This window comes from Phlebotomus argentipes, unplaced genomic scaffold, assembly GCF_947086385.1.
Source record: "Phlebotomus argentipes unplaced genomic scaffold, Phlebotomus argentipes genome assembly scaffold_18, whole genome shotgun sequence".
Lineage (NCBI taxonomy): Eukaryota > Metazoa > Arthropoda > Insecta > Diptera > Psychodidae > Phlebotomus > Phlebotomus argentipes.
The window spans coordinates 3,463,222-3,490,950 of record NW_026776177.1 but is presented as its reverse complement, the minus strand read 5'-3'; the positions used below and the strand labels follow the sequence as shown (position 1 = coordinate 3,490,950).

Sequence of the window (27,729 nt, the reverse complement as noted above, 5' to 3'; positions counted from 1 at the left end):
GATGTTTTTCAGCCAATCCAGTCATTGATTAAATCGGAACGGCGGAGAGGAAAAAAAATACGCCAAGACAGTGTGGATGTCTGCCAATTGGCATCTGAAATTTCATTGACAATTATTGGGATTATTTCGGGACGCGCGAGAGGAGATAATCGAGTCAAAACAACCGAAATCAGCAGCATTTGGAGATTTAAATGCCATGGCAAATTAATTGGCACTTTCTGTGCGCACTTTGGGCTTTGGCTTTCGAGAGAATTCGCTCGGTGAGATGGAGAAACCGGTATTTGAGCATCTCTTGTGTGTACACAGAGAGCTGGAGAATGCTAAGTTGCCCTGGAAGATGGTGAAAGAGTGAGAGATCATTGAGCTCTATTCTATGTTAAATGCCTAACAGTTTATCCCCACGAAGACAACCTGTGAAATTCTCCACACTCGCGCTCACTTCCTGGCCTTTCCACGCCTCAGTGGCTCTTCCCAGATCTCTCTCTCTCTCCCCCAGGAGGCTCTGCGTTTGCCAATGTGTCTCCTGATTGCGTATTTCCAGCCGGTGATCTCACCTCTTTGACACGGCCGAACTTTTTGCTGCTATTGTCTCTCACCCAAGCAGTGCCACAGCGAGGGAAATGAGCTAAGAAACTCGCTCCACTGATTGCCAAAACGTGCTTTCGCGGCACTGTATCGATTTTTGATACGTGCGTTCGAATTGTGGCCACTGCTGAGCAACTGTGCAGCAACTGCTGTGTGCCACACTCTCACCCCCGCGCGAGGCGTGCAGCCGAAAAGGCCACCGCGGGCCAAACTTCCCCCGGAAACTATTCGCATGTGTTTTGATCGATGACGCAATCCATTTTTATGGCGCCACCACTTTCAGCCCAGCAGACGCACACAAGATCAATAAACAAGAGATTCGGCGGAGGAAGGACTGTAAGATGACACTCACCGCCTCGGAGAATTCATCCTTGGGCGTCCTGGAGACTGTGACATCGTCCTCGTCCGAGTGGTGAGCCGTGGGAATAAATAGGGGCATCTCGCCAGCCAAATCGCACACACTTATCCAGCCAGTCTCCAATTTCAAGAACAAGAAAACAATATCACACGGAGATTGTTTGTCCACCGCGTTGAAAAAGAACCCCCCAAAAAAATCGCTGCAACCCGCTCTCGAAGTCGCAGAATTCAATGCCTCGCGATGCCACAGAACAGCGAGAGAACTGTTAAAATATCTTCAGCAAGACATCGAGTGGAGTCCCATCGGCAATAGACACTCTGAGACACAACACACGGTTTTCTCTCCCTCTCGACCTTATGTGTTTTAGCCCACAAAAATATGTGTGTTGCTTTTACACTTGTGTGCGTGGTAGATAAAAAAAAATATATACAGAAACCGAGAAACACAGAGAAAAACGAAAACGACAACAATTTTGGTCCCGACGTGCACCTTTTCACCGGTCAAGCATTCAAGATATACTAAAGTTGGAGGCCCCACTGTCAATTGTGTTGACTTGCCACATACTCCAAACCGCCGCCGCCACATGCGTTCAATTTTCGTGGCGTTGATAGCAACGGCACATTCGCAACCAATTGAACGGACAGGGACGGCAGCATGTGTGGAGAGAAAGCCCTCTCTCTGCTCTTGAATTCTCATCTCACCGCGCCTCTCGCGAGCGAGCACGCCGGCCATAAATTATCTCACACGAAAGCGCGCATTCTCTCTCGCGCGCGCCGTTCCACCCGAGACGCACACCCGCCACAGTTATACTTCCCGCGCCATAATCTGAACTTCAAATTGAAAATCCCCAGCAACTCTCCAAGTGGGAGAGAGAGAGAGAGAGAGAGAGATTTTCATTTGTTTGTGTACTGCTCAAAGCGATCAATCTATCATCGATGAAAGACTGAACTTGGTATCAAGATTAAGACTCGTGACGCCACAGAATATCGGCCTTACCAACTTTGAATACAAAGATTTGGCCCACAATATCACTCAATGTCACTCAGTTTATTTCAAACGACGTTTTACAGATTTTTGGTATTACTTTGAACAAGAAACTGAATGCTTTTCCATTCTGTCTCTGTGACGATATTTTCTCCCACAAGTTGAACATTCGAAGCGTTTCTCAGCAATACGCATTGGGAGATTCGAATTCCTGTGAAAGCTCCCAATATGATATAGCAAATTCTCCACCGTTGAGAAGCTCTTTTGGCAAATTTCACATGTGCGATTTCTTGAATGAATTTCCACATGTTTCTTCAGCTCATCCAATGTCTCATAGAGATCTTTACAAACACTGCATTTGAAAGGAGGCCCTAAGAGAAATTGTGTAAATTCATTGTGCAGTAAATAACTCTAAAGACTCACCTGTTATATTCAAATTAAGACCGCGATGAGAAATCCTTACATGAAATACAAGAGTGTTCTTCCTATCGAAAGTCTCCGGACAGTAAGGACACTTTCTGTCGTTTCCCTCTAAAGTCTGATGACTTTTCATGTGGTCTCTAAAGGCACCCACCGAGACTCTCTTCGAGCAAATTAAGCAATCCTTTGTAGGACCTCTCAATTTCAAATGAATCCTCTCGACGTGTGCTTCCAAATAATCCTTCTTACTAAACGTATAGTTACAAATTGCGCACTCATAGCGCTTTCTTTGGCGTTTCTCACGTTTGTGAATTGTCACGTGCATCTTCAGTTCGTCAAAATTTGCAAATTTCGCCTTGCAAACTGTACACGAAGGCTCAGCGCCTGCAAAGAAATCGTCACTCTGCTGAATAATTCTATACATTCGACATAAGTCAATAAACTTACCCTCATCCAGAGGAAGTCCTCTGTGCGCATAATCAATGTGCCTTGCATAATTTGGTCTCTTGTTAAATGAGCTGATGCAATAAAGACACTTCAGAGGTTCGACTAATGAAAAATGAGTTTTCCTATGCTGAGTCAGTCGATTTCTCCGTTTGTATGTCTTACTGCAAATGTCGCAATCAAAGACTTCCTGCGGTTTTTCTAGCTTAACATGCGAAATCAAATATTTGCTGACCAATTTTGCATTGGCGAGTTTTCCATGACGCTTCTTTTGATGATCACGAAGCCTCCAAGGATTCCTAAACACTTTCCCACAAATTGGACACTGTTCAGGCATTGTAATATGACTTCTCACGTGTTCTAGAAGTGAATTCTTGATTTTGAACTTCTTCGAGCAGAAAGCACACTCAAAATTCCTCTCAGTTGAGTGAACTTGAGCCATGTGTCGCTTTAATCCTGTTCGTGTTTTGAAATCCTTCTCACAAATCTCACACACTCTAGAATCATTGTGAGTTTGCAGATGTCTCGTGAAGCCACACTTGGCCACACAGGTTTTCTCGCAAAAAGGACAGTGAAAAATCTCCTTTTTCGTTACTTCCGGTACTCCCAGAGTTGCAAAGCCTTCGATGGCCTCATTCTTCACAAGAGATTCCCTGAAAAAGCGACAAACCTTCAGCTTCTTCAGCAAAAAGAACTCATTGTCTATTGTCATACTTTTTCATGTAAGGAACGTCAACTTCTTGCACTTCAAACTCTTCTTTGACAATATTTAAGTCAGGGAACTGATTTTCCGTCTTATATTCGCTGTAATCATAATCCGAATCCTCTTTTTCTACTTTTATTTCCCTGCACAAATCCATGCTTTCCTGCAATTTGTTTGTTTACCTTTTTGACATTTGGTTCGGTGTGAAGTTTGCAGCATGATTTGAAATCCAACGATTTTCAGTTTATAATTCAATTTTTGTAAAAGAAGTAAAATATATTTGATTACGGATAAATTTTCACAATATTCACATGTTCGACTCTTAACATGACATTTTCATACACACAGTACAAAGAATGCTTCCATAAAATGCTGTCTTTTGGCGAAATCAATTCTTATGATGACATTTCTCAGCATGAGCTTTCGCTTGACTCTTCAAATTAAAGCTCTTTCCGCAAATATCACAATGCTCCTTATGAATTGAGACATGTTCCTTCAGTCCTTCAAAGTTCTGGAAATTCTCCTTGCAAACAGTGCATTTGAAGGGAGGCTCTAAATCCAGAGACAAGATTAGCAGATTAAACACATTTATAATCGTCATTTCACAAACCTGTGGCATTGATTGATAAACCACGATGATTTGTTGCCACATGAATTCGTAGCTTTCGTTTATCATCGAACTCTTCTGCACAATAAAAGCACTTTCTGGCATTTCCCACTAAAGTCTCATGTTCCTCCATGTGACGCTTCAGTGAATTCTCAAACTTGAAGCTCTTCGTGCATATTTCACACGCGAAAACCTTTTGGGAATTGTGCGTGTTCATGTGACACTTTAAATTCCACACACCACTAAATGTCTTCCAGCACAGCGTGCATTGGCTCTTTTCCTTCTTGGCGTTTGGCAATTTCAAGTGGACCGCTTGCAAATGTCCCTTCAATTCACTCTTGTAGCAATATTTCATGCCACAAGTTGCGCACTCGAAGCGTTTCTCGAGTTTGTGAATCTTCACATGAACGATCAAATCCTCCAAACTCGGGAAGATTTCCTTGCAAACTGTGCACGAAGGAATTGATGCTGAAAAGAGGAGAAATTAGGCATACAATCCGACTAAATGGTGTGATTAGAGAGCTTACCAGCAGACTTAGGAAGGCCTCTGTGCTTCAGTTGTATGTGCGAATCTAGATACTTCACAGCCTTTCTGCAGTAGAAACACTCAACTTTCTCAGCAGGAAAATGCCTGTTTCTGTGGTTGTCCAGGAGATGCTTCAATCTGAATGTCTTATTGCAAATATCGCAAGCAAATGGCCTCTCCAGAGTGTGAATGCTCATGTGCGTCTTCAGCTTGTACTTCTCCCTGAACTTCTGATGGCAAATCTCGCACTCGAAGCTCTTGATTTGCTCCTTGTGAATCTCCGTGTGTCGATCGTGCAGGAATTGCGTCTTGAAGGCTTTTCCGCACACTTGACAAACCACAGGCTTCTGCAGACCATTGAATTCATGCTCGTACTTCACATGATATTGCAGACTTCTGGCATTCTTCAGCATCTTTCCACAAATCGCACACGGACGCGGTTTCTCCGTGTGAACCTTCATGTGCTTCGCCACAGCTTCTCTGGTCTTGAATTTCTTCGGACAATACGAACACGGAACAGTTCTCTGGCTAAAGTGCGACGTGATGTGCTTCTGCAGAAGGGATGCGAGGGTGAAATTCTTCTCGCAAATGTTGCATTTGTAGGGTTTGTGAGGATTGTGGCTTCTGAAATGTGCTCCCAAATAGCTTGACTTGGCAAATGTCCTCGCGCACACTGAACACTTGAACTTTTTCTCCTCACTCTCTGCCTTTGGGTACTCCGTGATCTCGTAGCTGACGATGTTCCTCACGGCGCCCTCAATCTGCGCAGGCAGCTTTCTTAGCATGAAAAAAAGGAGAGACTTTAGAAATTGAAAGATTGGAAGGTTATCAACATACTTTTCCACAAAACACTCCGAAGCATCTTGTATCTCGTACTCTTCCTTCACGATATCACAATCAATGAATTGATCTTCCGCAGAAGGATACTCAGAATCCTCTGGTTCTTCTTTTATGTCCCTCACATCCATTCTTCAGCACTCTTTGCCACTTTTTGCACTTCTTGACGTGCACTTCTGAGTGAAGTTTGCCGCAAAACGCACGCGCCGCACGAAAATTTTATGGTTTGATTTTATGAATGAATGGAAGGAATTGAATTCCTTTTCCAACACTTTTTACTTCTTTTACTGTTTTTATTTCACACCAAAAACAGCTGTTATTGTTAGTCAAATGCATACTGAAATCCAAATCCGTTATAATTCACTGTTTATTCATTCTTTTCTTTTCTTATCATTTCCTTGGGAAAAGAGTAATTATAAACCTACAAGAAATAAAATGCTCTGGCAAATATCACAATAGATGGTCTCCTTCTTCGTCCTAAGATGTTCAATCAACTCGGAAATTCTGAAGAAAATCTTCTGACAGGCTGTGCAAGTGAAGGGCATATCTGTATCAAGGTAATAAGTATTGTAAACATTAAGATTTTACCACACAAAAATACTTTACCGGGTTTAGTGCCACAGGTTGCACACGTGAATTTTCTCTGTCTGTGTTTGTTGGCCAACTTGTGGGTTAATTGATGTTTCGAGATGCATTTGAATGCTTTTGTATTTTGGGCTAGAATTGCTGTTCCATTTGGCGGCCCTCTTAGACGTTGAATCGTCTTGTGTTCCTTCGGAGACTTTACGATTTTCTCATGTCGTGACATGTGTTTATTATATGTAAAAGATGTGCAAATCGCTCCACAAATGTGGCAAGTCAATGGCATCGCCAATTCCGTAAAACGCCTCTTTTCCAATTCATGATTCTCAAGACAATCATCCACTTCTTTTGTGGTCCCTTTCATCTTCTTACAAACGGAGCAATAATAAAGCAACGGAGGCGACAGGAACTGATTGTTGGGCACTTCGCTGTGAAATTGCTTGATGTGCCTGGAAAGGTTGTCTTGGCGCGCATAAGCCTCATGACACACCGGACACTTAATCTTCTCTCTGAAAGTGTGGACAGTCCTGTTGTGTCTCTTCAGTTCTTCAGTGCGACGATTAACATTGGCTTTGTCCAGTGTCTCATTGCATATTAAACGTCTGAAGGGCCTTTTAGGCTTTTTCACTCTGTTCTCTGACGCTCGTGGAGAATCCTCGGAAATCTCGGTGATCTCAAAACTCACTGGAGCCACGATAATTTTCCTGGAAGTGCGGCAAGACGTGAGCCAATGGGTCAAATGGTGGAAGAAAATGTACAGCAAATATACCTTTGAGTTTGAGTCCTTTGAGCAACGGTTTCTCTGAATTCTTGCAACTCATACTCTTCCTTGACAATATTACAATCAATAAAGCAATCTTCAGTGTCATAATTGTAATCAGATTCCTCTTTTCTCACGCGATTCATGCTGTTTCTCACGATTTTTTAACTTTGACATCGTGTGACGTCGCAACGATGTGAAGTTCATGATATTTCACCATAAAACACAGAAATATATTGCCAACTTCACACTACAAACACACCAATAAACGTCAAAAGAAAGCCAGAGACAAGCAAAAGTGCTGAAGTAGAAATATGGATATAAAACAGGAAAAGGAAGATTATTATAGTGCTTGTGAGGCTGAGGATAAGCTCCAAGGCATCACGGCGTCCAATGCTGAAGAGTATTGCATTGAAGATCATCAGATTTCTTAGATTTCGCCTATTAATTTGCATTTCTTTTCCAGGAAATTTACTGTTAAGAGTGAGGAGATTGACAATTTCAACACTGCTGAGTATTCAAGTTTATTTGTAAAGAAAGAGCCTTTCCAGTGTTCAATTTGTGGGAGGGAATTTAAGAAGCGCAATGGACTGTCTCTACACTGGAAAACACACGACAAAAGGACAATTCACGATTGTTCAGTATGCAAAAAGGAATTCAGGACACCAACTGAACTGAGAACGCATATGAGTGAACATGCGAAGCAGAAGACAAATCAGTGTTCTTATTGTCCTATGAAATTCGCGCAAAAGGCTTATTTGGATCGGCATGAAGTGATTCACACGGAAAAGCCTCAACAGTGTCCTGTATGTAAGAAAATGCTGAAGAATTCAAACACCCTCAGAGCGCACATGAATCGACACACTCTGTACGAAACGATGTGCAAGGAAATGTCGGCTGAGGAGAATTATGATCAACATAGCAAGCCTGCCAAGTCCTTCGAGTGCGACGTTTGCCATCGCAGCTTCACAAAGGAGCGCACGCTAAAGGCTCACATGACTTTTCACACGATATTCAAGCCCTTCGCATGCGATCACTGCGATGAGACGTTCAAGTGGAAGCAGGAGCTTAAGATTCACGAAAGGATTCACTTCACTGGCGGCGTCAAGTGCATTTACTGCCAAAGAACTGTTAAGTTTCTGCACAAACACATGCAAAGTCAGCACAAAGGCCTCCCAAAGTCTGCTGGTGAGACATTAACAATAGAATTGGGATGCAGAAATTACATTCCACGCATGTTTTATTTGCAGGAACTGTTCCTTATTGCACAATTTGCAAGAAAAGCTTTCCGAATGTCGACACTTTGGTGGAGCACGTGAAGACGCATCAGCCCAAGAGGCGCTACGAGTGTGCAGATTGTGGCATGAGATTCAGCAACAAGAACGTCTTGGGGAAACACCTGCGAATAGGACATCTGAAAGTGACCACGACGACGAAGAAGAAGAAAAAGAAGTTGCTGCACAAGTGCGATATTTGCCTGAAGAGATTTGACGAATTGTACAAATTGAAGATGCATCGGAAGAAGCACAGTTCCCTGAAGCCATTCATTTGCGAATTGTGCAAAGGCAGATTCAATACACTGAAAGCATTGCAAATCCACATGGAGAATCATGAGATGCTCGAAGGCAGTGAGAAGATGTGCATTTATTGCACGCACGAGTCTGACACGAAACGAGCAATGAAGAAACACTTGCAGACACTTCATCGCGGACTTCCCCGCATTGTTACTGGTAAATATATTACATTAAACCCTTGCAAACTATTCATCTTCCTTCCGCCCATTCAGACTTTCCCTTCAAATGCACCGTTTGCCGGTCAATTTATAACAAATTGGACGATCTCAAGGATCACGTAAAGGATCATTCGGATGACTTCAAGTGCGAGATTTGCGGATTAATCTGTGCAACCAACGGACAGTTTAATGCACACGTAAGAACGATGCATAAGAATTCGAGCCTTGGCGATTGGGTGGTAAAATTCTAAATATTGTAAATGCAACGGAATAAAGAAGTCTGGCAAGAGCGAAGTATCTTTCTTAAAGTGTCGTTGCAACACTACAGATTTCACTTGGTAAAAATTATCAATTTAGTGTTGCAACTTTACGTTTTAGTAGGAATGAAATACGAACGAAAAGGCGTTGCAAGGCAAAGTTTAGAGTTTATTTAATGCGAATTTCAGTTGTCAAATGCAAATAATGAGTTTAAAAGGGCGAAATTGTGAATCTCAGACACAAGACAACTTCATCCGTGATTGTCCCTGACATTGGGCGTGTTTCCAATGGGATTCTTGAAGGATTTTGCTAGCCAGAATGCCCAGAAAGTCGCTTTTTCGTACTCACAAAGAAGGAACAGAAACCAAAATTACTTCTAAATGCTGTCTAAACGCAATTAGTTTGCGTGGAAAGGATCGAAGGACTTCTGGAAACACATAACCTCAATTTGATGTATTAAAATATGCTCAAATGGCCAGAAAAATCCAATTCTACAAAAAAAAACCATAAATATGATCTATTTTCTTGGTTTTCACGTGAATTTTCCGACTCTTCTTGTTTTCAGGCGATGAAATATATAAATTGACTTTCGTAAATGTTAAGAATCGCAATCTTGCAACGCCTTTTTACGAATTCATATTTTTGACAGCTTATTTTAAATGTTATGAAAATAAAGTTCCAACGATGCTTAAATTAGATTCTATTAAAGTGAAAAATACTCTGATTTTACTTACAAATTCCTTATATTTCAATTCAAAGAACAGCGATGGACAGAATTCTCCCAAGGAACTCCAATTAAAGCAATTTTGTGATGATCATCTCTTCTTGCGCTTCTTCAGTCTCTCTGATTGTCGTCTCTTCGCCACGCACTTCATTGCGTGCACCTTCAATGGATACCTTCGGTCGAATTTCTTCCCACAAATTGAACACTCGAAGCATTTCTCCAGAATCACTTTCGGCAAATTGGAGTCTCTGTGTTGAGAGCCAACGTGGAGTTTCAGGTTGTATCTGGCCTTGAAGGTCTGCTTGCAAATGCCGCACGTGAGGAATTTCCTGTGTTCCTTCACGTGCTCCTTCAGATCGTTCATCGTCAGATAGTCTTCGCGGCAAATTGCACACCTGAACGGCGGTCCGGCGGTGTTGAGCGGCAATCCAGGATGCTTCAGTCTCACGTGCTTCCGCATTGTGCTCTTGTCGTCGTAACACTTCGTGCAGTAGAAGCACTTCTTGGCACTTCCCTTCAACACTTCATGCTCCTCCATGTGACTCTTCACCGAATCGATGAACTTGAACTTTCTGTTGCACACTTTGCAGGGAAACGGTTTGGTTTTGCTGTGCGCTTGCAAATGTCTCTGCAGATTGTATTTGTAGTTGAAGGTCTTCTGGCAAACATCGCACTTGTGCTTGTCCTCAGAATCCTTCTTATGCATATGGAAATTCTCCATGTGTCGCTGCAGAGCATATTTCTTGCGTACTTTTACGCCACACAATGCGCATATGAAGCACTGTTGGAACTTGTGTATCTTCGTGTGCGCCATCAATTCTGTCATGCTCTGAAAGTGTTTCTTGCAAATTGTGCACGAAGCATCGGAACCTGAAAGAGATGCGCAAGATTTATTACCAGAATCTCTCTGTGTTAAGTGAGCTTTTCCCGAGAATCTTACCACCCTTCCTAGGCAGACCTCTGTGGACATTCGCCAGGTGCATCTGCAATCCATAGCCAGTGTTGAAGATCTTCTTGCAATAGAGACAATTTCGGGGCTCAGGATTGTGAATCAATTTGTGACGCTTCAGCAGGAAGCTCGAATGGAATGCCTTGTTGCAGACATCGCAGACATAGGGCTTCTCCGTGCCGTGCGTTAACATGTGTATCCTCAGCTTGTCTCTTCTGTCATACTTCCAGTGGCACGTTTCGCACTCGTAAACCTTGCGCGCCTTCGCCGGCTTACTGTGTCTCGCCATGTGTCGATCGTGGAAGTATTGGCAGGTGGAAATCCATCCGCACAAGTTGCAGAAGAATGCCATTCTCTCAAACACGAAATTCATATTCATTGTCTTCGGGGCGGAATTCTTGCTGGACACAAATTTCGGGTGATATTTCGCCACATGCTGGCGCAAAGTGAAATTCTGGCCCACAATGCACGAGCAGAAGGGACAGACGATCCTTCTGTCGTCCAGCGACTCGTGACTCTCGATGTGAACCGCGAGGGAATTGACGTAGGCAAATTCCTCCCGGCAAATTTGGCACACTAGCGGCGTCTTGGAACTCTGTCTCTGCAGAGTCTTCTTCAGATTGGTCAAGTAGTTGTTGCTCGATATCTTCTCCCTGCGGCCCTTCGACTTCAAATGAATCCTCTTCATGTGTCTCTTCACCAGATCTTTTTCCTCAAATCTCATGCCACATTCTGCACACTCCAGCTGACTCTCCTTCCCCGCTGCGCTGCATTCCTTGTGTCGAATCCTCACGTGATCCTCGAGACTCCGAGAGTTCCTCGCGACCACCTGACAAATTGGACACGATCGAGGTTTCTCCAAGTAACTCCGAATCCGCCTAAGCAGCGCCCGAAGACAATCTTTCTTCTCAACTCTTCTTTCGCAATCCTCCGTCTTAATTGTCTTCTCCACAGTTGAGCTTCCGCCCTGATCATTGTTATCTTGTGGCTCAGGATCAGGTGGTTCTTCCTTAATTATATTAACAATCTCACTCCTTGTCAAGACTTTCACTTTCCTTATGTTTACCACAGTGAATTTCCTGCAAAGAGCATTTGATTAGCCGTAAATTTCCACAAAACGTCATCATCTTACTTTTCGCCAGCATAATTCGGCACTCCTGGAATTTCATACTCTGCTTTCACAATCTCACAATCAACTGATGGTTTTTCAATCTTCACAGCCGTTTCAGCGTCGTAAAAATAACCAGAATCTTCCTTTTCTTCCTTTATCTCCATGTTTTTGCCGTCTGCATAGCAAAAAATGCACGCCGACTTGTTTACATTTTTGACGTCTTGCAAGACGTCAATTTTTATAGCGCAGTGAAGTTGGCTTCAAATGCTCTTTTAAAATATCATTCGTTATTACGATTGTATTTTAATACTGTATTTTCTTCAGAAATGCCTTCCAAATTCATTCCTTCAGTTTACTGCAACTGCTGTGCATTGAATAATGCAATTGGAAATGAGAATGTCTTTTAAACATTGCATTTCGACTGTTGTTTCTTGTCGAAAATCATTGTGCAGTGAAAGCAGCTTCAGTTTTTGGCACCTCTGCAAGAGTCAGATGAACATCAATGTGTGCTTTCTGCGTATCCGCAGAAAACTGCCCTGCGAAAGTGTGTCTCTTCAGATGTTTCTGCGGAAATGTTTCAGTCTTAAATGTTTTCAAGCAAATTGGACACACTTTTGTTCCTCTTTCGTCTCATTCTCTCGATTCAAGTGAATCATATCAATATGATATTTCAATTTGGATTTGTAGACAAATTTCGCACCACAAGTTGCACACTCGAAGCGTTTCTCCAGTTTATGAATCTTCACGTGATCGATCAATTCTTTTAGATTCTTGAATTTCGTATTGCAAACTGTGCAAACGGGAATTTTATCTGTGAAATAGAAACAATATCAGTGCCATACTCTTTCAGAATATCCTTTTACACTCACTTGATCTCTTAGGAAGTCCTCTGTGGTGAATAATCATGTGTTGATCGAAACTGGAATGTTGCCTGTAAGTTTTGGAGCAATAGAGACATTTCTTGGGCGGTTCGGTGAGAGGAACGTGACACTTTTTATGCCGAGTGAGGATTACTTTCGTCCTGAATGTCTTACTGCAGACATCGCAAGCAAATGGCTTCTCTGCACTGTGAGTGCTCATGTGATCCTTGAGCAACCAGCTTTTGCCGAACTCTCGATGGCAGATTTCACACTTAAAACTCCGCTCAATCTTCACATGAGTCGCCAAGTGTCGATGATAGTGATCACTTGAGTAGATCTTGCCACAGATGTGACAAGAAACTGGCTTTCGCAGTGCAATTTCACTGCCTCTGTGTTGATTTCTCATGTGTTTCTTCACTGCACGAGAATTCTTCAGAATCTTGTTGCAAATCGGACACGGCCGAGGCTTTTCCAGATGAAACGTGATATGCTCAAGAAGATTTCCCTTTCCCTTGAACGTCTTCGAGCAATAGGCACACTCAAAACTCCTCTCAGTGGCGTGAGTAGTGCTCAAATGCTTCTTCAGTTGAGACGCAATCTTAAAGCTAAATCCGCAAATCTCACAATTATGAACTTTCTTCTTGTCATGAGAGCTGTTCAAGTGTTTTGATAAGCCATTTCTTTTGCTAAATGTCCTCTGGCAAATTGGACACTTGTGTTCTGTCTTTTCTGATTTGATGGGTTTGATAACTTTAACATGATCAAATTCATGCTTGTTTACGGAAGATTCTCTGGAAAGTAAACAAAGATTAGCACAAGAAAAGAGGAAGATTTTCATATTTTATACCTCTCGTCGACAGGCTCTTCTTTAATGTCCTGAAGCGCATAGTTTTCCTTCACATTATCGCAGTTCACAAACAATGTCTCAGGCTGATATGAGTAATCGGGATCCTCTTTCTCAATTTTTATTTCCATCTTCAGCACAATTTGTTTACTTTCTTGACAATTTCACGCTTCGCACGTGTCATTTTCGATGTGAAGTTTGCCACAAATGCAACAATTCGTGTTGCGGCGAATTTATAGCGAAAAGCAACGGAAAATCTTTGCTCAATTTCCCCCATTAATGTTTTCATGTTACTGGAACGCAAATTAGCATGTATGTGAAGACCCATGAGTCATGCGGATTCACTTGGGGTCAACGGCTCGATGGAGAGTTGTGTGAAAAGACTGGACAATGTTATGAAATTGAAGTGACGAAAGGTGGTGAAAAGTGAATATTTTTGACCGATTTGGATCCGCTTTGGGAAGTCTGCAAAATCCGGCCACAATAATTGCGCCATTTCTTTCCACACTTGCTCAAATTGTGCCACAAATTGACTTCTTCTCACGTGGATTCCCATCAGCTGAGACACTTGGTGTCCCATGACCTACAAACATTGTATTGTTGTGCTGATAAAAAACGCGCAAAACCTTATCACACTCGCGCTCTCTTTATGTTAATTCCCGCGTGAACAATTCCGCGCGCCACGCGATCGGCTGATCGGAGTCTCTTTTTTTTTGCTATTACCCCCAAACTAGTAAAACAGCAAAACACGCGACTTGATTCTGCAAACACAAGTCTTGCCTAGCATTGATGATTTGGCAGAAAATAAGCATCTTCTGCACATCTTCACGCAATTCTTCTCCTGCGCCACTGAGCGTGTGACGCTTCCATGACGCAATATTGGCGCTCTTGACTGTCCAATTGAGAGATCATGTATCAATTTACAGCCCAATAAGTCAGTCATAGTTGTTATCAATTGGGGGATGTTTCGCACAGAAATACAACGTCAAAGACGTGAAGCAGCCTGAAAACACGGCCAAGCAACACACAAAATGGGTGGAAAATAAGCGCGACTTGAGTAAATAAAGTTTTACATGAATGTTTGTAAACACATCACGAGAATTTCGCATTGAATTCTCTCTCTCCATTGTGGTTATCACTGTGCGAAGAAGATCATTAACATCCCATCGCGCTAGTGACTTTATATAATAAAAGAACACTGAATATTTCCACTGAAAAACATGAGAAAATGAGCTGCCCGTGCTGATTTGGCATTGAATGTGATAAGATGAAATGGAATTAATATTAAAAGCGCCTCTGTCGCCTGCAATTACCACTGATATTGGCGGATGATATTGCGAAATTGCGATGAGAATTTCGGCGCCGAGCGAAAAGACCGAACAAAAGTGGATTTTCTGAGAAGGCAAAAGGCAGATTTCAAGTGGTTGTGTGTTGTGAAGACTGTGAGATTTCGCAATAATGCCGACAACTGATATCAAAGCTTATCAGACATTTACTCGGAGAATTCTCTAAGCGAACAAATTCATTGGAATTGAGAATGTAAATCAACATATTATGGAAAATCCTGCGATAATTGCCAAGAGCTCAAATTCATCTGAAAATTAAAACTCCTCAAATGGGCTTTCTTATCAGTTTTATCATTGTTCTCGATATTGAATTACTTCTTAGACTTCATTTCCATGGAGAATTTATGAAACAATACCCAAGAAATCATTTTCCATTAAGAGAATTCGCAGAATTTAATAATCTTATCATAGAAAATTTATGAGGGAAAAGCGACAAATTGTTCACTCTCTGTGTGTTTTTAGGGGAAAATCCTCATTGAAAGGTCAAGGACAGCGTGAAGAGTGAAAAGGAAAGTGTCTAACGGAATTTACGTGGATAATCGATGAATTTACGGAGTTGTCAATGGAATTCCCACACGGATTTCTTCACTACTCGCGTGCTTTTCCTTCAATGTCCATTTTTTTGTACTCCAACATGATTGATTGGTTCATTTGAGCGCTTCAGAGGCCGGATTTCTCTGTAATTCCAATGAATTTGCTCTCTTTCTCTCTCTTCGTCGCTCTCTTGAGAGCGGAAAATTCATGGTAATTGGAGAGTTTTCCGAATAGACACACTCAAAGTGCCAAATTGAATTTTCCTACAAACTTGCATAATTTCTGGTTAGCGAGAATTGAGTTGATTCCCAATGAAAATTCACAGTAAGTTCAGGGAAAACCAAAAATTTCCAATGACTTGAATGAATGCCAGACTTTTTTTCTTCCCACTTTGAATCATTTTTTCACATAAAAGCATTCTCACAAGTAAAATGTTGCCATAAAATATAACTCTGTGCGTGTGTGAATGAAGACTGATGAACCCAAACGATTTGTGCTTGGGGTCAAAGCATTAAAAGATGATTTTCCCCAGCATGGGAAATGCGCGAATAGAATGTCATCTTATCTTATTTATATAATTTGATGTTTTGCAAATTTTCAAGGTTTAATCAACCTTATAATCTCGTGCTTCTGCGAAGTGTATTGCAGATAAAAGCCAGTCGACTTTCGTTTTGTGGACGGAAATTCGGGTATTTCCCAAGAACCACACGCAGAAAAAGAAACCGACGAGTGAGAAAGAAAAGGTTCATCTTTTGAATGGTTGCCAAGAAAACGTTTGTCCATCACCCAAAATGAATACTTAGAATCGATGCGTGTGAATCTCTTCTGTTCTCATTTATGTATCAATTAATAAAGAGACACTTTTTCTCTGAAGACTATTTTGATAATTGAAATCAGCACAAAATTGTGCGAAAAGAGCACGAAAGTTATGCAAGATTCAATGCAATTTTTATGTGCCTGAGAGAATTTGCAATTGATTGGCGGGAAATCCCACGAAGGGGTTCACAAGATATTCACGCAAACACACACACATTTCAGTGTCACACCTGCAAATTGACTCAAGGAAAGTCATATTGAAATTTACCTAAACATCCAATGGCGAGTGTCAGATTATTATTTTTTAAAATAGATCCGTGAGGATTTTGTGAGGGGAAATCAAGCATAGAAATCATGTGGTGACTCTCGATTAAAGTGCGGAATTAATGAATGGATAATGACGCAAAAGAGTCTCAGTCTCGGTCGTCTTGTTTATGATCTCTCTTGTGGGATTTTCAGAACGTTGCACACAACAAGCTTGTGTGTGTGAGTAAACAAACCTGAAAGGTGGGAAACCAATGAACCCTTTGGGAATTTCCAGTAAATTGCATTGCATGAAAATTCCCCTTTAGCTCGGAAAATTGCTCGCACAGCCAGACTTTTCACGAGAATTCCTGGGGAAATTTTGGCACACAATCACAATGAAATTGGGAAAAATCTCGCTCAGAATTCTGGGGAATCTTTTGACCCCAGCAGTTTGAAGAAAGACAAAAAACCACCATTCTGAGACGTCGCAATTGCCATACAGAAAACAATATACAAATGATGTCTCTTTTCTCGTGCAAGTGCGTATTTCTATTGCACGAGACAAAGATCAAAATATTGATACACTTTTCAGCCTCTTTATTTGCCTCTTTTTACCCAAAGTCGCATGGCGAAAATTTGAAAAAAATCACCACTTCCTCAAAGAAACACGTGTTGGCAATTGCTTATTTTTCCCAACTGTTTTGTAAAGAGAATGGTTGAAGAGGGACAAAACTAAAGACGTCATGAATTTGTGAGCACACCCGCTGTCTGAGCCGGAGTGTTCAAAACACGACTAAACGTGTCACAGAACATAGGTGAACGGGGTCGCGGACAGGGCGAACTTCAGCGCCTTTCAGTGTGTGTTTATGTGGATTTCCAATGAAACACATGCACTGTGAAATCCCAATACACGCGACAAATTCCCCAAACGCGCGGGCATTTCTCATGAAACCCCGAGCAATCCGCCGAACAGACACCTTCGTGGACATTCGGGGCGCTGAGAGTGGATGGGAAGGGCGCAAGCTATAAAAGCCAGAGCGACGAGGCAGTTCGCCAACATTGTACAATCAGCCAGAGAAGTGAAAAGTCTATAAAGAATACAGAGTGAAGAGAAGTTACATTTGAATTGCATAAGACGGTGTAAACACAAGTGATTCAGCGGATATTGAACTGCCAGATTTGGATTTTATCAGTGCCAGACACACGCCAAGAAGGATCATCAGAGCCACGGTGATAGTCAGTAAGCTGGCACCGCATTCCGAATTCATATCCCTGAGACGTGAATCGAGAGAGAGAATCATGGTATTGGAGGAGAAATCACTGGAACCTGTTGAAATGGGTCGCAAGCCGCAGAATCTCGGACGGACGGTCCGGAATGTGTTGCTGAGGGCGCAAACGGACAAGAGGACAATTGTGGGTGTGGCGGCAGCGGTGAAGACACTCTCATCTGCCCCCGAGGATGCCCTGTTCTGCTTCCTGGCGCCGCCATCCGCCGGCGACAGCGCCACACACATGCAGGAGGTGCTGCTGCAGGCCTTCTGCTTCGAGAATGACATCTACATCATCAAGCTGGACAGCAGTGACAAGCTCAGTCGCATCCTGGGCTCACACACCCTGGAATCCTGCGCCCTGGTGCAGAAATCCTGGCAGCAGGACGAAGAAGTGCTCACGACAGCCGAAGAAGACCTCGTAGATCACTGCGAAGCCTTCTGGGATGCCCCAAGCCAGCCCGTGGTGCGCCTCCCTGAGCTGTGAACGCCTTCGTGGAAGCCTGGGATGGAATCCCAGTTGGTGCAGAAAACAGACATTTGACAATGGATCCAAAGGGTCGCGCCTAAACCACCCTTTTGCTCCTTCGTCAGAAGACAATCATTCCCCCCTGTGGAATATCCTCATCATGAGTCATCTTCCTCATCAGCCAGTGATCATGGATGGCAAAGACATCCTGAAAGCGCATCACTCAACTGAAGAGATAACAAGAAGAGAGAAATTTCCACGAGAGAAACCAACATTTGAGAGAATTTCACAATATTGTCGAATCTCCCAAAATTTAAATGGCACGCAGCAAATTTTTCAAACTATTGCTTAATGTTCGAATGTTTCTAAGAAGTAGATATACGTTAGAGTTTGAACACAGTAGATTGCCGGAGGAAAAGAAAATTGTCACTACCATTGGCTTGAAAGCCACCAAAGAAACAGATAAGAAAGATATTGAATAATCAGGCAATAATTAATGTAAAATGTAGTCCTTATGGCCAAGTCTGATGGCCCTAAAATACTCAAAGAAAAAAAAACAATTGTGTAATGAAATGAATAAATAAGAAAATTACTCAAAAGAAAAATCACACGTGTTTTCCACTTCTTCACTTCGTGCTATTGTGAGAAAATCACTGCTCATCTCGTGGCGACAGGGAAATTTTTTGCATTGTTCCACAATGCAATGCACTTCTTATCAGTTTTTCCCCACCCAATTAGTCGGTGTTTTGGTTGCTAATTTCTGATAAAACGGGCCAATTTGATTGAAATCTCGCGACGATGATGATTTCAAGATTGTCCCATTTCTTTCGTGTGTATTTCTCGGAATCCGCTTTCTGTTTAGCCACGATGATTCATGAACTTTCGTGAATGGCTGTGTATGTATGTAAATAATACTGTAAATGCAGAGCTTTTACTAACAATGAGCTTTCAATGCGGTGGAAGTCTTGACTGAGACTTTGCCATAATTATTCAATCAAGAGTTGGTTGAAACTATAGATTTTTTGGCGAGACACATTTAACATAATCGTCTTCATTAGAAGGAAAACAAGATGTTATTATGTGGTTTTTCTTTATTATTTTCTTCAGACAATAAAAAAGTCCATTAGAAATATTTTCAATTACATTGACTTGGTTTTTCTTCTTATTTCGTAGGTATTATAAATGTTTGTCCAATACATTAAGTTGGCATTTTACCTCTTTTTAATCTCATGTGTTTCCTTTTTTGTTCTCTAAATGCACACTTTATTCGTGGTTTCTTCTTATTCCTGAATGTGATCGAGTAAGAAAAAAAAATTATGGAATGAATTCGGAAGTTGACGATAATTTTAGTCTTTCAATTTTTGTCATTGATACAAATCATAAAAAATTTAGGCTCTACTAAAGGAATGAACTTTTCCTGTAGTTTCTTTTCAGTCTATATAGAGAGAAGGAGAAAATTCATACCAATATTCAGGGTTTCACTATTCGAATGCATGCGTTTCTTTTTTGGGAATAAAAAAATTGATTGGCACTCAATTTCCCTTTCATGTTCTGCCAATATGCTAAGGATGGTGTTGGTTGGTTTGTTTGGAAGGAATTTTTACAAGAAAGTTGTCTTTTTATCACAGCAGAAAGAATGTGATGTTGAATTTCTTTTTTTTTCTTTAAAACCATCAAGAGCACCTTTAATGCAACGAGATTATCGTCATCTCGCCAAATGCTCTCTCTCTCTCTCTCAGTGAGTGATGTTCCACAGTTGCGATTCACTTTCAGACTCGCACGGAGCCACATAAATGTAGTCCATTTCCTTGAGATCACGCATGTCCAGGCAGAGATTCAACTTAACATACCTGAGTTGCTTGCCTGCCGTCAATTCCCATCGATTATTCACTGCATTGTATTTGTTGCAGCTCGACATGATGACAAACATTCTGCTGGATTTGCTGAAAGAGCCAAGAAAAGGTTGTTAATCAAGCTCCTCATGCAATTTTGCCGTAGATTCTCCTCACCTCTCCTGAACAGAGGCACACGCTTCTTCGATACGAAGGACGCCGTCGTGCGTGAGTGAGAAGAACTGCGAATGCGCAACGTGAGGCCCGTGACAACCGTAGATGCCGACATTGAAGGGCGCCTCGCGATCCTGCTGCAAATCATCGAGGCACATGTTGGACGACAGTGATTTCACACGTCCGTATGCCTGAACATTTTTCGTTGGTATAAACTTTTCCGGGAAGACATTTTTCAGGTACCAATCAAAGTTCTTGCATCGCATCTTGTCCCGCAGTACTTTCCTGTGCGTCACATCACCCACTTCTGGGTGATTCTGCGAAGAGAGCGCGCACAACGGTTCAAGTTTGTATACAGTTTTTCTTATGTTATATCTTTTGAGAGTCTCTCACCTTCAAATCTGGACGGTTCAAGAAGAACAGATTGATGTAATCATCCATCCAGACGAGCGCCATTCGAACGGTGTTGATGCCATGAGTGTCTCTATTGTCTGGAAATCTGCAAGACAACATGCACTTTAATTAATCTGGGCAGCTCATTAAAAAACAGCCACTTTGCAAGACTCACGAGTACGGATGGAAGTCCCTGAAGATGTGGCCAACGCGTGAGCATGGAATTGTCTCGATTGTCCCTCCGCATTGCCACACTCTGAAGGAGATCTCAAGATTCTCGCCGCCCCAGCCGTCCATCTGCTCATCATAGCTGCCCACTTCCCAGAAGTACTCGCGATTGATGGCAAACAGCCCGCCGGCCATCGTCGGACTGTACGTGGGACACACGTCCACGTCCTTGTGCGCGCACTCACGCGCCTGGCGAGCGCGCTCGTGCGCCGAGATGTCGATCCAGTCAAAGTGTCCACTCCACGAGAATCCACCCACTTGGAAGGTGCTGTAGCCGTTGCTGCTGTAGTGGAAGTCCTTCGCGTCGATCACATCGATAATCGGCACCAGCACACTCGTGCGTGACTCCTTGATCCTGGCCAGCAGCGGCTCCAGCCACTCCTCCACACACTCACAGTGCGCATCAAGGAAGACCAGCACGTCGCCGCGCGCCACTCGAGCGCCCGCCAATCTGGCACGAATGAGGCCCAATCTGCGGAAAAGATTGCTCGTTACGCCATGGGAAAATAAGGTACTTATTTCCTCCCATAAGTTGTACAAGACATCTTTTTACCATTTGGAATAATTACACCCATAATTCTCTCGTGATTTGTTTTCAATGTCTCAACAAGAATGAATCATTATGCTGTATTACATTAAACTACACGTCTGTGTACAATGAAATGTCTGTCTCAAAAGCATCTGCTTCTGTTTTGCGCAAGATTTGCACAAAAAACTCCCCATGAAGAGTGTAATAAAAAGTGTAAATAAGGAGTCAAAGACACACCGGGAATGATTTTCAATACGTCGCGTCGCGTTAATTGCTGACTAATAGTTTCAATCTGCAGAGAAAGTTTCATTTTAAACACCCTCTAGAAATTCCACCTCAAAACAACCCTGAAAATAATGAATCTAATTTGCAAATCAACATTTCTCCGTCTCACTGGCAGATTTTCACGGTGAGCAAAGTGAGAAATAAAGTGAAGAAACGAGATTAATGAAATTATGAAATCACACATTCTCAAACAGAATCGATAAGATTGTAACTGTTTCTTTTTTTAGCGTTTTTCTCTCCCTTCCACAATTTCTGCTTCAGTCACTTTTACAGGAATCTTATACTCAATTTGACACACATTTTATCTCTCTTCGCTGTGCATGTGAGAAATCTTAATTCTTCCTCTTCTTCTCTTGTTCACTCCAAATAAAAAAAATTACCTTATAATGACACGAAGAAAGTCCAGCTAAGAAGTTTTAAATTAAATACATTGGACACAAATTATTTCATCTATTTCGGTTTTTTTACATCATGTGAGCAAAAAGAGCCGTAAATGACGAGAATTACTTTGCTTATATTAAAGAGAAGGAGAAGGAGAAAAAGAAATGGTATCGAGTCAACAAAGCAAAGATGATTCAATTACACAATCAACTGGGAAAGTATGTAAAATTGTACGATGGTTGAAATCCCCTCAAGAACAAGATATTGTCGCCGCAAAGTTATTTTCGAACAAGGTGTACACACAACAGCACGCGTAATTTGGAAATTGGAACCCGTTCTGCGACTTTGCATGGCATTAAGAGCCGATAAACTGGGTTGACTTACCCAGAGATTGTGAAGGCGCGACGAGAGACAGTCATTTCTTTTCTCACCCGCTTTTTCGTTGAAATATCAACCAAAAATCCATTCTCACAATCAGTCAAGGTGCTCTTTTCACATAAAACGCGTGTCATAAGATTTTTCAAATGGCAGTAAATATTGCATTCAGACGGCATTCAATAGACAGCAAATAACTCAGGCGTTATGTACATGAACATAGCATCGTGACTCGCGCGTTGACTTTGCAAATAGGCTACATATTTGTTGTAGAAGTTTAATAAATTCTGAACATACTTTATTCTATATTATCATGAGAGAAAACTCAAGGAAGTCATTATTCCAGGAAAAGCTATAAATTCTTCATGATTTCCCTGATTTCCCCTATTTAAATTTTCGCAACTCTTCCCCTTCTGATAAAGGCCAAAAGCGACTCACCTGCTCTTCAACCGGATGAGGCGCACATTCTTGGGAAATCGTGTCTCGATGTAGTAATCGAGCTTGTCCTTGAGTTCCGGATTCACGCTGGCGTCATCCACGAGGATGATCTCCTTGAGGATGCGCTGATCGCCCGTGTTGAGCACACTGTGCACCGTTCGCACCAGCACAGAATACGGTTCATTGTAGAAGATGATGACAACACTGGCGCTGGGCAGATTGTCGACGTCGTAGCGAATGCTGCGGCACAGCGGATTCCTGGCATCAGGCACAGTTCGGTTGTAGCTCAAGTGTTCGCTGAGTTCCTCATTGAGTGCAATTCTCTTCACATCATCGTCGCCCTTCTTCTTGGCCGCCCCAAACAGCGTCACGGGCTTCCCGCGATCGCCCAAGCCGCGCTCCTGCTTCAGCATATCCGCCCGGATGAGCTTCTCCAGCGGATTCAGCCCATCGATAATGTTTGTGTCGACAAAGTTCGTCTCTGGGCTGGCATTGAGGTGTTCTGTGCTGAATTTGATGAACTTAAAGTAGAAGACAAAGCTCACGGCGACGATGGCGAGAAGCAGCAATTTCTGATACAGTGACCGTCCAAAAGGTGAACCACGTATTAGCATTGTTGACCTCTTCTCTTGTGTTTTGGCACGCTGTGGACACACCAAAGTCAATCCCTCACGGCTCCACACATTCACTCTCGCTCACGCAAGCGTGTGCACGTATAAAATGAAGAAAGGTGGTCAAGGAATGATTGAAATGCAGGCGCGGAAAAGAGTGAATTAAAATTGCGCGATGAATGGTGTCGCGGAACGTGATGTTCTTTTACATGGCACAATGGGAACTGGTGCTCTGGAGCCGGAGAACGACTGGAAAATCCAGTGCCAGCTGCCACCACTTTTCTTTTCTTCTGACACTTCACACACTCGTGCACAATCTTCGTGCGCCGCGCCGAACAGCGAGGCCACGAACCACTTCACTCAATTCTCATCGATTGCGAACAATTCAAATGACTCACGCTAACGGACTTTCCAGTGCGCGCCATAAAACTCTTCCAGGGGGCGATAATATGCCCTTAATCTGTACACCACTTCGTGACACTTCCACAATTTCTGAGCAGAAACACTTCAGACACGTCCGAGCGCATTTGAATGCATTTTCCGTCGCTTTTAACTCTTCTTCACTTGTTTCTTCAGCAGTTTCTTATCACAAACTAACCTAGGTTTTACCGTTTGAAGAGGTTTAAGCTTTTCAAATGCTTAAATTTCAGATTGTAGGATTTGTGAGGTTAAGAATCGAACCTAAAATATCCATATTAGCCTAATTTTAATCCTTTCAAACCTGGAATTGAGTAAATATGGTGAATATCACAACATTTCTACTAGATAATGAGGTTGAATTTGCCATTCTTAAGCATAAATCACCGAAATAACTAAGCAAATAAACATTTTTCTACATTGAAATGATATTTTTTAGGTTATGATGGACTTTTAAGCTGTTTTCGACTGAAGAAAATAATGTAATCTAAAGTTATTGATCACAAATGCTCAACTGTGTCAAGAAAAATGAGAAATATTCCCAGATTAAATATAAATTTGATGATTTTGGACGTCATTTAATCACCAGAATCAGTCCTAAATCAATCACATAACCTAAAAAAGGCAAATAAATTGATTTTTCTTGTTAAGATAATTTAGAAAATGCCTCTATTTGTTGAAAAAGAGAAGCATTTGCAATGAAAATATTCTAAATATTTTGCCACTACCAATTTTAAACACTCCAAAACAGCTTTACACCACTTTGGACTATAATATCTGCCCCTTGGTTCTATTTAGACTTTCCATACGCGAATATTTTCTACATTATTTCCCGGTTTTCCAATCCATTTTTACCCTCACTTGGGAAACAAATTGCAAGACTTAATATGCGCTCTGTAATCCTTAATTTCTCGCTCAATTTACCATCTCAGGAATGCCCGGTCTAAGCGAAAACTCTAGCTTAGAGCAATGTTCACACATGTGTGAATTTTGTATCATGTGGAATTTTTACAGGCTCGTTTTCCCTCTAGTTAACATCACAACATCATTTCTGTTCCGCGACGAGGGGTGTGAATGTGGAATGTTGTATGCTGAAAATAAGACAAATTCCACACACGAGAAATGCTTGTCGCACAAACACCAACAGATCAATTACAAATTGCCTACAATTTAACAAAGCGAAAAGTGATAAACACGTCAAAAGAAGAAGATCACACATGCACAAATTGCTTCTCAACGACTGTGCGGATGTTGTTTGATCTAAAGCACAAGCAATTAATAAATGTTAATGGTGTGGAAATTATGACAATTCCCCAAGAAGTGGTTTAGATTTGCAAATTATGCGGATGAGGCGGATCTGAATTTTTCTCTCTCTTTCACCAGATTTAGGATTATGATGGTGAATTTGTAGAGGAAAATGGAAAATGTGTATTGTCTCTGTGTCCAAGTGTGTGAAGAGAGCAAGCAGAGGAAAATTGCCACAACACATTCAAATCATAAATTGATGGAAACATGAAATTCAAATGAACTTTCCTCAAAATGTATGTAATGTTTAATTGAATTCTCATGTCCTCAAAACGTGCCAATTATATTTCTCTCTACCCTTCTCTCGTTTTGCCCTCTTTTCCCGTCGCGCACCTCAATCAAAAAGGGGGCGAAGGAGAAAATTGTGGCAAATAGCTCGTAAATAGACCAACAATTCCCATTAAATATTGCCAGTTAAATTCCCCTTTTTCATATTCCCATATCGCCACTTTGGCGACTGTATTTCACTCTTTCTGTTCTCAAGATGTCTCGCGATTAGGATGTTAAATTACTCGCAATTGATTCTTCAAATTGGCACAAATTCAATAACAAATTAAATAGAAATTCATCGTGTGGTTATTTTCGCACAAAACAGAGCTTTTGAGGATAAGTCTGGGGGAGAAACTATAATTGATTTGACAATTTGTTGAGTGACCGCAGCAAAACAATAAGTTTCAATAATTTACGTTTAGAACTATCATTAAATTTCACCCCTTTAGAGGGTGAAAGGGTATCAAAAGTATCATTCTACCTCGAGAGGCAGTAATTAGTATGAAATTTTAATTAAACACCAACCAATTCGAAATGTTTTCCCATCCAATATTTCACATTACACCACTTTCACAAGCAACCCATAATTGGTGTGTCGGCGGTCATTAGTTCGATTTCACATGATTATTGATTACAATATTCCTTGTTTGCGTCTATCATAATCAGTGAGTCGGTTTACCACACATTGTCAATATTTAATATCCAGTGAATGTGAAATAATGCCTCTTCGCAAGGCAGAGCATTTTCCCACAAATTCGTCTTTCATCTCTTTTGGGTGAAAATTAATTGACATCATTTTGAATTAATTAAATTGTTTAATTATGAGGCACGAAAATGAGCAACAATCACAAAGTATTTTAATTTGTGCGTAAAAGAGGCGTGTAACTTGCATCTAATTTTACATCAACTTCTCATTCTTGAGAGGCGCAAGGAAGCCAAAGAGACGGCTGAGATGCCAACAATCCGCCAGGGGCACCGAATGTGTTGATGAAAATCGCGCAAGAAATGCTGCCTTAGAACACACTTTCAGCCCAAGTAGAATAGCCCCTTCGTCACTTAACGGATCGTTAAATTTAATTAATTGCACTCAGTACAAAAATAAAGAGGTGAATTTTCTCTCATTACTCAAAAGAACTGACTGAACGCAAAATTAGTGGAGAACCATTAGAAAATGTCGACTTCTCGCGCAAATTTCCTCAATTTCACACACTCACACAAACTTACGAACTAATTAGCTGAAGTTAACGCTATAATTAATAAATTATTCATAATAGTTGAAGCGGTAGAAGCTCATGAATTGACTTATGAGGATATTTCTCAAAGGTAATGAAAAGAATAATTATAAAAAAACACCCACGAAAATCGCTCTATTCGTACAGCAAACAAAGATGTTAATTGCTGATCCATTTCAGTGTTTTCTTACAAATTTATTCCTTCTCTCCTTGCATACACACTCCAATTTCCTCCACATTTCCCCGTGCTTTGCTCCCCATTTTTCCCTCGCTTCTGTGTCTTCATCATCATTTAATACGACTGCGATGTTGTATAAATTATATCACCATGTGTACAAATGAGAGAGTGCGATATAGTGAAAATTACAATGGTTAGGAGAAACAAGGGAAACACAAGAAACTCCCATTGGTCGACTGTGCTGAGAAAATCGCACCAATCGTCATGTGGCGAGGCGAGGCATGAGCAAAATGTGTATTGCGCACAGAGTCGCACGTCAAACTTTACTCTCGAGAAAGCAAGAACAAGACTTTCGAATCATGTTAATTCTGAGATAACACCAAGGGTAATTCAATTACCCGAACTCAATTACACTTGATCTTCCCAAAATAAGCAGAATGCAGAAATCCTAAAGCATCGAAAACGATCAGTTTTCAAACACTTGATTTAAAAAAAATCTTTTATAAAGTAATTTCTATTGTAGACTTTAGTAAATTATAAATAAAAACTGAGCTAAAACTGAGCCAAATCAGCCAAATCACTGGTTTTGTGATTGCAAAGAAAAATTAATACTTCACAAACATGTAACTAAGTATGAGGGAACGCGTATTATTACAAATATTCCAATAAAATTCAGTACACATTAAGAAGTTTAATAACAGTGAAATGGATGGAAAATCTGCGAAAAATTACCATATTTCTCAAATTTTCACAAAATTATTGTCGCTGATGGCAAAAAGTCGAATATTTATTTAAATTTGAATGATTTGAAAAAAAATACAGTAGCGAAAATTAGCTTAGGACACTTATGAAATTTTGAGTCAATTTTTTAGTGCTAAAAATTTGGCATTTCTTTCAATTTTTGAGACATTTACCTTAAAAAAAAAACTGATCAGAATTTAATGATCTTTCAAATGGTGTTGAGATCATAGCAATATTTCAATTCGATGCCGAGATATTGTAAAATGCAGAGACATGTGCAAAAAATAAATTAAGACACTTCATATTTGGGAAAACAATATAAAATCATGAGTTTTGAGTGCCTTGAAGACATTTACATCATAAAACGCCTTGATTTG

General features: G+C 41.3%; 9 protein-coding genes across 9 annotated transcripts in view; 2 read left to right on the top strand and 7 right to left on the bottom strand.

The window, feature by feature from the left end:
- LOC132261177 (four and a half LIM domains protein 2) overlaps window positions 1-1,448 on the bottom strand; it is a 42,267-nt gene extending 40,819 nt beyond the window's left edge. Inside the window, exon 1 of the mRNA XM_059759802.1 lies at window positions 938-1,448. Within this exon, the coding sequence (XP_059615785.1) occupies window positions 938-1,024 (87 nt within the window). The 5' untranslated portion in view covers window positions 1,025-1,448. The remainder of the gene's footprint in view (window positions 1-937) is intronic.
- Window positions 1,449-2,023: 575 nt separating this feature from the next.
- On the bottom strand, window positions 2,024-3,503 carry LOC132260953 (zinc finger protein 26-like). The gene is made up of 3 exons (XM_059759384.1): window positions 2,795-3,503; window positions 2,351-2,731; window positions 2,024-2,298 (listed from the first exon to the last, which is right to left on the bottom strand). Exons 1-3 carry the CDS (start codon window positions 3,501-3,503, stop codon window positions 2,024-2,026), a joined length of 1,365 nt encoding a protein of 454 aa, XP_059615367.1.
- Window positions 3,504-3,819: 316 nt separating this feature from the next.
- On the bottom strand, window positions 3,820-5,640 carry LOC132260952 (zinc finger protein 26-like). Its single transcript, XM_059759383.1, has 3 exons — window positions 4,629-5,640; window positions 4,105-4,569; window positions 3,820-4,046 (listed from the first exon to the last, which is right to left on the bottom strand). The coding sequence occupies exons 1-3, from the start codon at window positions 5,593-5,595 to the stop codon at window positions 3,883-3,885; spliced, it is 1,596 nt and encodes a 531-aa protein (XP_059615366.1). The 5' UTR covers window positions 5,596-5,640; the 3' UTR covers window positions 3,820-3,882.
- Window positions 5,641-5,818: 178 nt separating this feature from the next.
- LOC132260816 (zinc finger protein 808-like) lies at window positions 5,819-6,966 on the bottom strand. The gene is made up of 3 exons (XM_059759167.1): window positions 6,816-6,966; window positions 6,071-6,750; window positions 5,819-6,011 (listed from the first exon to the last, which is right to left on the bottom strand). Exons 1-3 carry the CDS (start codon window positions 6,950-6,952, stop codon window positions 5,878-5,880), a joined length of 951 nt encoding a protein of 316 aa, XP_059615150.1. The 5' UTR covers window positions 6,953-6,966; the 3' UTR covers window positions 5,819-5,877.
- Window positions 6,967-7,063: 97 nt separating this feature from the next.
- Window positions 7,064-8,832, top strand: LOC132260813 (zinc finger protein OZF-like). Its single transcript, XM_059759163.1, has 4 exons — window positions 7,064-7,209; window positions 7,273-7,994; window positions 8,057-8,536; window positions 8,593-8,832. The coding sequence occupies exons 1-4, from the start codon at window positions 7,121-7,123 to the stop codon at window positions 8,787-8,789; spliced, it is 1,488 nt and encodes a 495-aa protein (XP_059615146.1). The 5' UTR covers window positions 7,064-7,120; the 3' UTR covers window positions 8,790-8,832.
- A 708-nt stretch (window positions 8,833-9,540) lies between these two features.
- Window positions 9,541-27,729, bottom strand: part of LOC132260946 (uncharacterized) — a 28,343-nt gene continuing 10,154 nt past the window's right edge. Inside the window, exons 5-16 of the mRNA XM_059759375.1 lie at window positions 22,599-23,242; window positions 20,538-21,062; window positions 20,363-20,468; window positions 19,973-20,286; window positions 19,745-19,906; window positions 17,838-17,997; window positions 17,346-17,782; window positions 12,450-13,231; window positions 12,281-12,391; window positions 11,602-11,800; window positions 10,461-11,548; window positions 9,541-10,390 (exon numbers count right to left, since the gene is read on the bottom strand). Of these exons, the coding sequence (XP_059615358.1) occupies window positions 9,612-10,390; window positions 10,461-11,548; window positions 11,602-11,800; window positions 12,281-12,391; window positions 12,450-13,231; window positions 17,346-17,782; window positions 17,838-17,997; window positions 19,745-19,906; window positions 19,973-20,286; window positions 20,363-20,468; window positions 20,538-21,062; window positions 22,599-23,242 (5,307 nt within the window). The 3' untranslated portion in view covers window positions 9,541-9,611. The remainder of the gene's footprint in view (window positions 10,391-10,460; window positions 11,549-11,601; window positions 11,801-12,280; window positions 12,392-12,449; window positions 13,232-17,345; window positions 17,783-17,837; window positions 17,998-19,744; window positions 19,907-19,972; window positions 20,287-20,362; window positions 20,469-20,537; window positions 21,063-22,598; window positions 23,243-27,729) is intronic.
- On the bottom strand, window positions 11,797-13,539 carry LOC132260815 (gastrula zinc finger protein XlCGF8.2DB-like). The gene is made up of 3 exons (XM_059759165.1): window positions 13,288-13,539; window positions 12,450-13,231; window positions 11,797-12,391 (listed from the first exon to the last, which is right to left on the bottom strand). Exons 1-3 carry the CDS (start codon window positions 13,413-13,415, stop codon window positions 12,174-12,176), a joined length of 1,128 nt encoding a protein of 375 aa, XP_059615148.1. The 5' UTR covers window positions 13,416-13,539; the 3' UTR covers window positions 11,797-12,173.
- Window positions 17,250-18,568, top strand: LOC132260817 (growth arrest and DNA damage-inducible protein GADD45 alpha). Its single transcript, XM_059759168.1, has one exon. It carries the CDS (start codon window positions 17,526-17,528, stop codon window positions 17,979-17,981), a length of 456 nt encoding a protein of 151 aa, XP_059615151.1. The 5' UTR covers window positions 17,250-17,525; the 3' UTR covers window positions 17,982-18,568.
- On the bottom strand, window positions 19,043-23,515 carry LOC132260812 (polypeptide N-acetylgalactosaminyltransferase 1). Its single transcript, XM_059759162.1, has 5 exons — window positions 22,599-23,515; window positions 20,538-21,062; window positions 20,363-20,468; window positions 19,973-20,286; window positions 19,043-19,906 (listed from the first exon to the last, which is right to left on the bottom strand). Exons 1-5 carry the CDS (start codon window positions 23,210-23,212, stop codon window positions 19,699-19,701), a joined length of 1,767 nt encoding a protein of 588 aa, XP_059615145.1. The 5' UTR covers window positions 23,213-23,515; the 3' UTR covers window positions 19,043-19,698.

Bases quoted from the DNA above. Each gene is read 5' to 3' on its own strand.
- LOC132260953 (XM_059759384.1), bottom strand. From the start codon at position 3,503: ATGACAATAGACAATGAGTTCTTTTTGCTGAAGAAGCTGAAGGTTTGT. The intron at 2,732-2,794 runs GTAAGTTTATTG...ATTTCTTTGCAG, and splicing joins AGGACTTCCTCTGGATGAGG to GCGCTGAGCCTTCGTGTACA. The intron at 2,299-2,350 runs GTGAGTCTTTAG...AATTTCTCTTAG, and splicing joins TCTTAATTTGAATATAACAG to GGCCTCCTTTCAAATGCAGT.
- LOC132260952 (XM_059759383.1), bottom strand. From the start codon at position 5,595: ATGGATGTGAGGGACATAAAAGAAGAACCAGAGGATTCTGAGTATCCT. The intron at 4,570-4,628 runs GTAAGCTCTCTA...TCCTCTTTTCAG, and splicing joins AGGCCTTCCTAAGTCTGCTG to CATCAATTCCTTCGTGCACA. The intron at 4,047-4,104 runs GTTTGTGAAATG...CTCTGGATTTAG, and splicing joins TTTATCAATCAATGCCACAG to AGCCTCCCTTCAAATGCACT.
- LOC132260816 (XM_059759167.1), bottom strand. From the start codon at position 6,952: ATGAATCGCGTGAGAAAAGAGGAATCTGATTACAATTATGACACTGAA. The intron at 6,751-6,815 runs GTATATTTGCTG...CCGCACTTCCAG, and splicing joins CAAAGGACTCAAACTCAAAG to GAAAATTATCGTGGCTCCAG. The intron at 6,012-6,070 runs GTAAAGTATTTT...ACCTTGATACAG, and splicing joins AACCTGTGGCACTAAACCCG to ATATGCCCTTCACTTGCACA.
- LOC132260813 (XM_059759163.1), top strand. From the start codon at position 7,121: ATGGATATAAAACAGGAAAAGGAAGATTATTATAGTGCTTGTGAGGCT. The intron at 7,210-7,272 runs GTATTGCATTGA...TTTCTTTTCCAG, and splicing joins ACGGCGTCCAATGCTGAAGA to GAAATTTACTGTTAAGAGTG. The intron at 7,995-8,056 runs GTGAGACATTAA...TTTTATTTGCAG, and splicing joins AGGCCTCCCAAAGTCTGCTG to GAACTGTTCCTTATTGCACA.
- LOC132260815 (XM_059759165.1), bottom strand. From the start codon at position 13,415: ATGGAAATAAAAATTGAGAAAGAGGATCCCGATTACTCATATCAGCCT. The intron at 13,232-13,287 runs GTATAAAATATG...TTTACTTTCCAG, and splicing joins GAAGAGCCTGTCGACGAGAG to AGAATCTTCCGTAAACAAGC. The intron at 12,392-12,449 runs GTGAGTGTAAAA...TCTATTTCACAG, and splicing joins AGGACTTCCTAAGAGATCAA to ATAAAATTCCCGTTTGCACA.
- LOC132260817 (XM_059759168.1), top strand. From the start codon at position 17,526: ATGGTATTGGAGGAGAAATCACTGGAACCTGTTGAAATGGGTCGCAAG.
- LOC132260812 (XM_059759162.1), bottom strand. From the start codon at position 23,212: ATGCTAATACGTGGTTCACCTTTTGGACGGTCACTGTATCAGAAATTG. The intron at 21,063-22,598 runs GTGAGTCGCTTT...TCTTTTCCGCAG, and splicing joins CTCATCCGGTTGAAGAGCAG to ATTGGGCCTCATTCGTGCCA. The intron at 19,907-19,972 runs GTGAGGAGAATC...TGGCTCTTTCAG, and splicing joins TGTGCCTCTGTTCAGGAGAG to CAAATCCAGCAGAATGTTTG.